Raw genomic sequence first — 9,137 nt, forward strand, 5'->3', positions numbered from 1 at the left:
TTTTATGAATCAATATTTATGGTTTTATCCTCTACTTTTAGTAACAGGCCTATAAGATTGCTAACTCCTCCTAACTGTCCTGAGCCTTGCCTGCCATGGATTCTCCTCTGATGTCTTTAGCTTTTCTTATCAATTTCCTACATTCCTTCACTTCTAATTCACATTGGTTGCTTTCTGTTTTCCTCCTTTTTCCTTGCGATACATTGTTGCTAATTTATTTCTAATTGCTACCTTCATTTAAACTCCTGAACCAGGGTGGGCTTTTACCCAGAGGTCTCCTCTCTCTTCACTGTGGAATTGTGGCTTTTACGCCACGTAATAAACTCTTCTCAAAGAACTCCCCCACGTTTCTGTATTCCTGGTTGGGACTGTCCTCTGTTTGCCCATATTGAATGAAATGGGGTCATTATCACTGGTCCCTAGGAAAGCACTAACTTCCAGTAACTTCCATCATAGTAAGGTCCAAATCAGAGATGCCTAGCGCAGGGTGAAACCCTTTAGTGGTATATTTTACTGATGGCTGCTTGAGACCTCGGCACATGACTCCCAGTAACGATGCGTACTCCCTGCCAGCATGCCCACTTGTCTCCGGGTGCAGTGCTGCAGGGGTTTCCTCTCCGGTGCCCCCGCAGTCTGTCGGCCTTTGTGCCGGTCAGCCCTCTGGCTGAGAAGCGGCTGGTCCAAACTCCTTCCGGATAACACAATGGCCAGGTGCAGTCCAAATCCCAAAGAATCAGCCTGCCCTCTGGGCCCTGGGGTCCACTGCCTTTCCCTGGCTCTAGTATCAAGTCCTGTCCTGCCCAGCCTACCTCCTCCTGAGGCTGCTAGCCTCCAGGGTCTCTGGCCCTTTGGCCTGTCGCAAGGGCCAGCCAGCTCCCTGTGGCTTCTCTCCCTTGGCTACAGGCTCTCAGATTATATAGAGGGCCCAGGTGACTGTTATCACCTCTGGCTGAGGAGTAACTACCTAATTACCACCCAGGTGAGGTGGCTGTGACTGACTGGGCTTTTAATCCTTTCTTGCCTGGATTGGGGGTTGAAGTAGTCGTCCCCCCCGCCCCCCCATAACACCACAATTTCACTTTCCACACATTGTTGACAGGTGCTTCAGGAGTAGCTCATCCTGCTCTCTGGTTTGAGTTGGTGTCTAACTCACCTGTACCCCCTCCTGGACTTCGTGACTTAACACATTGAGTCATACGCATTCATGGTCCTGAGACTGAGTCATTAGTAACTCTACAACAAGTCCTGTCTCTCATCTAGAGTGCTGGCCCACTCCACCCTTCCTGAGTAGGGTGTAACCAGTGATGTTAACATTCCCCTCATGGACGGTCCGACCATTCGGAAATACCAATTTTACCAAGTTTCTTCTCATCAAGGAGAATTTCCAGTTCCTCTTTTTTGTTACCCAGATTCCCAGTATCGGTTTTTAAGCCACTGAAAATTTTCTTCTCTTCACCTTCTTTGTCATATTGGTTCAAACTTTTTGCGACAAGCTAAGTTTGTGTTTGTTCTGCATTTGTCTTCGGAGCACCCTCACCTCTGTGGCTCTGACTGCTCCAGTTAGTCTCCAGCTGAGAAGATTAGCCCCCTCCCTAATGTAGGGATGTAGACCGTCGCCTGGTGCAGCCCCGTCTCCCACTGGACTGTGGCCCAGTGTTCCACAAGACCAAAACCTTCAGCTTCATGCACGGTGTGCAGCCAGCGGCTCACCTCCAGGAGTTCTCCACTTTGGCGGCAGGAGGTGGGGTTGCTGAATCTTTGAGAGAGATTTTCTCCCCACTATTTATCAGGCATTTGAGTTTGAGGCTTTTAAAAAGCCGGTTCTAAAGAGTGAGTAGAAATCCCTTCCCTTCCCCAGCTCCCCTCCTTCGCTCAGGAGTCCCTTCCTTTGAATGTAGACTAACTCTCTAGTTATGCACAGAGATTCCCATGACAGACAGAGCTGACAAGACCCAAATCTCTTGTGTGAAAAGCAAGCAGAAAACAATCTTTAAAGGACTGGAGTGTTGAGGGCTGGGCTGGGCAGGGCACCTTTGGGTCTGCAGGTTTTGCTGGGTGTATGTATTTATATCTGCACAGAACTGCGCTCGATAAACCCAAGGTTAGCTAAATACTCCTTTTCTGTCTGTGCACCCAGGAAATACCATGATGACTGTGATGGAATACATGGGGAACGGAGTGCTGGATTCGTTTCTCAGGGTGAGTGTACCTGGGTGTCGGTTACCCCCTTGAACTTTGCCGAGCAGTGCTGCCATTTTCCTATCTGAAGAGTCACAGCACGAGCTGTTTGTGCTACTTGAGCCCAAGCTGAACCTCCCTGAAATGCAGCCTTCCCTACTCCTGCCTTGCAGAAACATGAGGGCCAGTTCACAGCCGCCCAGCTGACTGGTATGTTACATGGGATTGCCTCCGGCATGAAGTACCTGACCGAGATGGGTTACGTACATAAAAGCCTTGCTGCCCACAAAGTCCTTGTGAATAGCAACCTGGTTTGCAAAATATCAGGCTTCAGACAGTCCCAGGAAGATAAAATGGAGACCATCTTCACCACCATGGTAAGCTGCGGGGGACTAGCAAGGACGGGGAGCTGCTCTCAGTGCAGTATCTGTGCTGTGACAGAGCTGGATACTCACTAACTTTGTGGGGTCATTGGAGGGGGGAAGTGGAAGGGCAGGGTTGGGTTTGAAGGTGCATGAGATGGGATATCAGGGACAGTCACTGAGGAACACAAAGATGAGCTCCCTGGGTAACGTGGTTATAAGACCATCTCTTGTGCTTGGAAATAGACTGATATGTTTGTGCAGTGTAGAGTTTGAGAAGGAAAACTTTCCAACCTAGGTTCAGAAGGCAGGAGGAATTCCCTTGTACAAAGTACAAATCATGGAGGTCCTGGAAATGTAAGAATAGAGAAGCCTCTCTTCTATGGACCTGGCGGGTGACAGAACCACATACCCTGCAAAAACCTGATAGAGAAAAGAACAAGTCCAGATCCCTCTGAGATGCTGAAAGCCCCTTCCACAATGGAGCCAAGGGTCTGAGGCTATTTGTGCAGATGCTGCTGCCACCCATCAGAACAGGAACATAGTTCTGTCATGGCAGGGACTCAAGGAGTGTCTTCTTGCACCACCCTGCCCCTGAGAGAGAGATCTAACAGTCTTCTCCCAGCAGCTGGGGTTACTGCTGTCGCCAGAAACCAATCTGGTTCCACTTCACAGGGTTTGTGAGAAAGTTTCCTTTAGCTTTGGCATCTGGTTCCAATGTTTCCCAAAGCAAAATGCAAAACTTGGGCAGAATGGCCATGTTCTCATGCTGAATCTTTGCAAAACTGGATCTCTCCTTGTTTCGATGCAAAGCCACAATCAGGATAATCTAAAACTAGGCCCAGCATCACCCAAGAGGTTTGCAGGCCTGATCTGAATGTTGAGTAGGGATCAAAATCTGAAGCCAGCTGAGTTTCAGGGCTCTGCTTAATACCAGATGCAGCAAACCTGCCGCAGAAGCAGTATGTTTCCTGGTTGCCTGGTCTCTTCCTGCTACATGAATCCAGTATTTGCATGTAAACAGTTTTCTTTTCAGCTGGAGATTAAAGTAAATGGCAGTGAAATGCTAAGGCTTTCTGCTTAAGCTACCTATGAATCTGAATCAGTGCAACACAAATTCTTCCCCTCTCATCGCCTCTGTGTGTGTGTGTGTGTATATACATATACAAATGCACGCACTGGGAGCTGTAAGCAGCTCACGCAGCCTGAGGGTTCGTTGTGTGTGTTTTATCACTTGTAATGAAATTCATGGTTTTCAGTTAAGAATTTAAGACCTGTCTGATTCACATACGTACCTATTCAACGTTCCCAGCTAATACACTTCCTAAACACACACACACACAGATGGGGCTTGAGATCCCATTACAGTCCCCCAGAAACACACCCGCACCCCAAACATGGCACTTGGAGGGGGGATCTGTCCTGCAGACTCCGTTAGGGAGGCAAATTGCAGGTTCGGGGGAATGACGCACACTTCCCCAAGAGCACACCTTTAGCATGGCAGTAGAACACTGCTCGCACTAATTCACTCACAGTCCAATTTAGACCATTTCACTTGCCAGTGAAGAAATCAATGTACGGTATAAAAGATGGTTTCATTTGATGCCCCACTGCCAGTGTAGGTGAGCCAGCACCATTGTGTCATCACAGTAACCACGGCATTCGTCCTTAAAAACGACAGTGGATTCTTCACTCCAAAGAACACGTACTGTCACAGGCAGTATTCTGGTAGCGCAAAGAACTAGCGGCCGCTGACACCCTGCCTTCAGCCAGCCCTTGGGACTGAGGGTGTGACCCTCCCTGCCTTGCTGGCTTGCGCGGGGAGCTGCTGATGCTCACCAGCTCTGGCAAGCCTGGCACTTAAAGATCTGGGTTAGTCTGAGTGTCTGATGCTGGTGGAGTGTTCCGCACGTCCCCCCAGCCCAATCGAGTGTCCGGCCAGGGGAGAGCCTGACTTGGAGGCTCTGTGGAACTGGAGAGGAAAGCATGTTGCTCGGAGCTATACCTGAGACTCCGAGTCCCAAATGTCATGGATGGAAACCTCGTTGGTGTTAACGAGAGACTGGAGGCCAGATATGTCCCAGTTGAGGAAAGGCTGGAGAGACCTGTGGAAGCACCAGGTCTCCCTCTCTCTAACAAGCAGAGTGTGTGACTGCCGGAGTCTGTCTCTGTCTCCAGCAGTTAATTTTATTAAAGTTAATGTTTAAAATCAAATTTACCCAAGTTAAGAGGGAAGGTGCTGTACCTCTGGGGTCAGGCTTGGGTTATGGGGGATTGCAAGTCTCGGTTCCAAGGTTCCTGAGGTACATACATATCGCATAACCAGCATAGATCCAGACGGGGTGTGGGAGTTTTTTAAAGCATCAGTGGCAAAGTGGGCTCAGGTGCACCACCCATGGAATGTCTCCAGAGTCCAAGTCAGCATTGGCGTAGTGCGTAAGCACATGGGTTAGAGGAGCCCAGTGCCGGCTGTCCCACGTGCAGCCAGAAGGGTTCTGCAGACACTAGATACAAGAGAGGTGAGGTGGGAGGGAGTGGCAGTGTGTTTTCGTTCAATATTAATGGATAAAATGCCATCAGCTCCTTCAGGAGACGGAACCTCCCACGTTAACGTTTCAGGTCTCGCCCTGCCCTTCGGACTAGCATTGGTGCTTGTTCCATTGTTAAAGAATTTGGTACAAAGTTTTCCCCTCGCGTTAAAACTGTACGTGGTGCCAAGGTCTGTGGTCGCTAAGTGCTCCACGACCCAGGTGGGCCGCATGCTGATCAGAGCCTGTGTGAACGTCTCCCTTGTCCTGCTGCTGCTGAGAACTTCATGTTTTCCTTTCTTCTGCCTGGCCAGGGTGGGAAGAGCCTGGTGCTGTGGTCAGCCCCCGAAGCCATCCAGTACCATCGCTTCAGTTCTGCCAGTGCCGTGTGGAGCTTTGGCATCGTGATGTGGGAAGTGATGTCTTACGGGGAGAGACCCTACTGGGACATGTCCAACCAGGACGTGAGTCGCTTTGCAGCCACTGTACTCTGACCCCACGGAGAGAGCGGCACTTGATACGTGACCATATTTCAATGCTGGGCATTGGTGGATAGCGGGAATTGCAAGCCATGCATGTCGCTCGAGTGGCTCCGTATTTCCATCTTGGGTTAACGTGGTGCAGGGGGACGTTTGTATATTTTTGGCCTATAAGAGAAGAGCTATGCAAATAACCCAAAACATTTAAAAACAATTGTTTCGGGTTAAACAAGATGGTCTCTTCAGCCTGAAACAAAACTTTTCATTTACTTTTTGACTGTTTTTACCCTTTTAAAATTTTTAATGACACTGAAAGAAAATTTGAAACAAAATTAAATAATTTTGAATTGATACATTTTGTTTTAACGTTTTCAGAACAAAACGTTTTGGTTTTTTCAGGGTTTTTTCCCCACCCAAAACAAACAATTTGGCAATTTCAACACGAAGTCACTAAATGTTTCGGCAATTTGCGGTGAAAAATGTTTCCTCTGAATAATTCCGCGCCGCTCCCTCCAAGCAACGGGAATGTCATCCTCCAGTAGTGCTGACAGACAGGGACTGCTCTGCTGCTCTTCAATGACTCCTTTGTATAACTCTCTTCTCTTCTGCCCCGGGTGGGATTTCAGGTGATCAAGGCCATCGAGGATGGGTTCCGGCTGCCTCCCCCGATGAATTGCCAGCCTCCGCTTCACCAGCTCATGCTGGATTGTTGGCAGAAGGATCGCAATGAGAGGCCCAAGTTCTCACACATCCACAATATCCTAAGCAAGATGCTTCAAAACCCGGAGCCACTAAAATGTACCACCTCCACTTGCACTAGGTGAAAATCTGCCTATATCACTGCTCTTTCGCTTTCATTCTCGAATGCCGCAGCGTTCGCCTCTGTATGTATCCCATAGGCCACCCCACACAGCTCGCTCCAGGGTGACACCAGGTGCTGAACTCAGTTACGCTGAAGCAGATCCAGAGCCACTCCATCTAAATCATTACAGTAACTCCCAGACTCGCACTGCGGTAACTGAGATCAGGACTGGGCCATCGTGGAATCTGGCTGGGTTGCCGGATTCCTGGTCAATTGAAGCTGGGTTCACAGCGTGCTGCGTGGATCTCACTGGGCTGACACCCGTGATAGGAACCTGCCAAGCCTGGGCTCCAGCGAGTTGCCGCAGGGGAATGGCCCCAGTTCTACCCTTCCACTCCTCTGGGAACACAGGGCCCTGGATGCAGCAGGACCAAAACAACCTCATTGCACGGGGTGGGTGGCAGGATTCCCAGAGGGCCCCCAAGGAGTCTGTCTCCCCTGCCCCCCCTCGATCCGGGTGGCACCCTGCATGCCAGCGCAGAGACAGGTGTCGTGGGAAGTGGGATCCAGCGAGTGCTCTATTGTGAGGGTCCCCTGGCCACTTAACCCACGTTGTTTGATGATTTCTCCCACGCTGCCTCTACTGCAGAGCCAAACCTCTCCCCTCCTCCAGCGAATGCAGCGCCGCCGGGTCAGAGAGACTCTCCTCAGCCCCAGCGGGTGGGTCTGGGAGCTCTGGCTGGAGGAGGATTCTGTAACTGAAGTTGACTAAAAGCAGAACCCTTCAGATGAGGAGCCAGGGGTTTAAGAGCAGCTCCTCTCCTGACTTGTCAGCAGAGACGCTGCACGTTGGGGTGTGTCTGTGTCAGGCCGTGTTATGTGACTGAATGACTTCATAAGCAATGGATAGCCGTGCTGCACGGCATCTGGGACTTTCAGGTGCCCTGCTCTGCTCCGGGTCTTGGTGGAGGGGTGAGACCTGCTCCAGGCAGACTGAGCCTTCTCTATTGTTGGATCACTTGGGAGGAAGGTGAAGTGCCCAGTAACCGAGGATCACAGCCAGAGACAGCTCCTGATGGAACTGCAGAACATTCTGTGATCCCAGATCCCCACAGAGTGGGTAGGATTAGGGAACCAAATAGCCACCATCCCTCAGTTCTCCCCTTCCTTACATGGCCAGTGCTCAGGTTAAATTTCCATGTGCCTTGCCTCAATTGTTCCCTGAAAACTTGCATGGGCCAAGCCCACTTTCATGCCTGCTAGAGAGGTAGCTGCCAGGTTCAGTCCTATGGATGGGAGCTTAACCTTCTTTTGGTGTGATCTAACTGCTCATGTGCTGTTTGAGTTGGCAGGCCTCACAATCCATCCATCCCCCTGGCCGAACGCACTTTCTCAGCCTTCCCGTCCTTCAGCTCCGTGGGTGAGTGGCTGGAAGCCATAGAGATGGGCAGGTACAAAGATAACTTCACCGCTGCGGGGTACTGCTACCTGGAGTCTGTGGCAAGGATGATGGTTCAGTAAGTGAAGAGTGTCCTAGGAATAAACCAAGAGAATAGATGCGGCTTGAAAAAGCCTGCTCTGAAATACCAGGCAGCTGCTATTACATGTGAGCAAGAGATATGCATGGAGCGTCTGACGCCCTGGGAGAACGTGCTCCAGGAGAGGTTGGAGCTACATGTGTTTGTGTGTGTATCTGTCCTTTGTTTGACCTGTAGATTTTAAAGCTGGAAAACCGGAGGCCACGTATAGTATTTATGGGAGAGTGGCTGGCTGGCTACCTCTCCCAGCACAGCTCAGATCTTACCTGGAGTTTATAAAGCTGGAAATAAATAGTCCTATTTCCAGATAATACAGGTAGCACAGCCCCCAAGTGAGCTCCTGATCTCACTGTAACCCTTTTCCTCCAGCCTGCTTCCTTTGGGTTTGGCTTCTCTTGTCGTGACTCCTGTCACTGTTCCAGTCTTTCTCTTGTATAGTGGAGATTACAGTGTGGGACCCCTTCCAAAGTCTGCAGGCCAGAGAGCATCGGTTGCCTGTGAAAAGCCCAGCATGCTGCGGGCATCCATGGTCATTGAACAGTCTCTGTCCCTGAGCTGCTGTCTCCTTTGGCTGGGACTCCTTGTGTGGGCTGCTCCAAAGAGAATTGCATGGGGCTTCGCATCCACACGAGCTGTAACCCTGAGTCCACAGTTGCTTTTTAGTCTAAAATCTCTATTTCCACCATTTGCTGGTGGCCTTGGGGTCTGACGCTGCAAACTCACCTCTGCTGTGGGGCTTGTTTTCCAGAGATGTCCTGAGTCTGGGAATCACCTCAGTGGAACATCAGAAAACCATCCTGAGTGGGATCCAGACCCTGCGAGCCCAGGTGATACAGATGCACGGTCGCGGCGTGCAGGTGTGAGCCCAGCAGGGACGGACACTTTCAGAGCACTGAATTAAAACTCCCTGGGGACAATGATGCAGCAGGGCCGGGAGCTGGCCCCTAAACTGGACCAAATCTCTGAGACTTTACCAAGAGCAGCTGTGTGAGTGGGAGGTAGGAAGTACAGGTCTGCTGCAAACTAGTCATTCCAGAGTAGTGAGGGAGTCTAGGAATTGGTGTTTCCTTCCTGGGGGTCTCCCTACAGCAGCTTTAGTGCAGTGTGCTTGGTTGGTTGTGTTTTTCCCCAGCAATGTTTTGTAGGATGAGAGTCAAGCTACAATGATGCTGTTTCTCATGGTATCTAGGTTAACAGGGTGGACTGGACACTTGTGTACTGGATTTGACCGTGTTTTAGTATCTAGTGTT

General features: G+C 50.3%; 1 protein-coding gene across 1 annotated transcript in view; it reads left to right on the plus strand.

Moving 5' to 3' along the window:
* EPHA10 (EPH receptor A10) overlaps positions 1-8,750 on the plus strand; it is a 108,499-nt gene extending 99,749 nt beyond the window's left edge. The window contains exons 12-17 of the mRNA XM_077837880.1: positions 2,138-2,199; positions 2,352-2,555; positions 5,383-5,532; positions 6,174-6,367; positions 7,702-7,866; positions 8,636-8,750. Of these exons, the coding sequence (XP_077694006.1) occupies positions 2,138-2,199; positions 2,352-2,555; positions 5,383-5,532; positions 6,174-6,367; positions 7,702-7,866; positions 8,636-8,750 (890 nt within the window). The remainder of the gene's footprint in view (positions 1-2,137; positions 2,200-2,351; positions 2,556-5,382; positions 5,533-6,173; positions 6,368-7,701; positions 7,867-8,635) is intronic.
* Positions 8,751-9,137: the final 387 nt, after the last annotated feature.

This window comes from Eretmochelys imbricata, chromosome 19 (assembly GCF_965152235.1).
Source record: "Eretmochelys imbricata isolate rEreImb1 chromosome 19, rEreImb1.hap1, whole genome shotgun sequence".
Taxonomy (NCBI): Eukaryota; Metazoa; Chordata; order Testudines; family Cheloniidae; genus Eretmochelys; species Eretmochelys imbricata.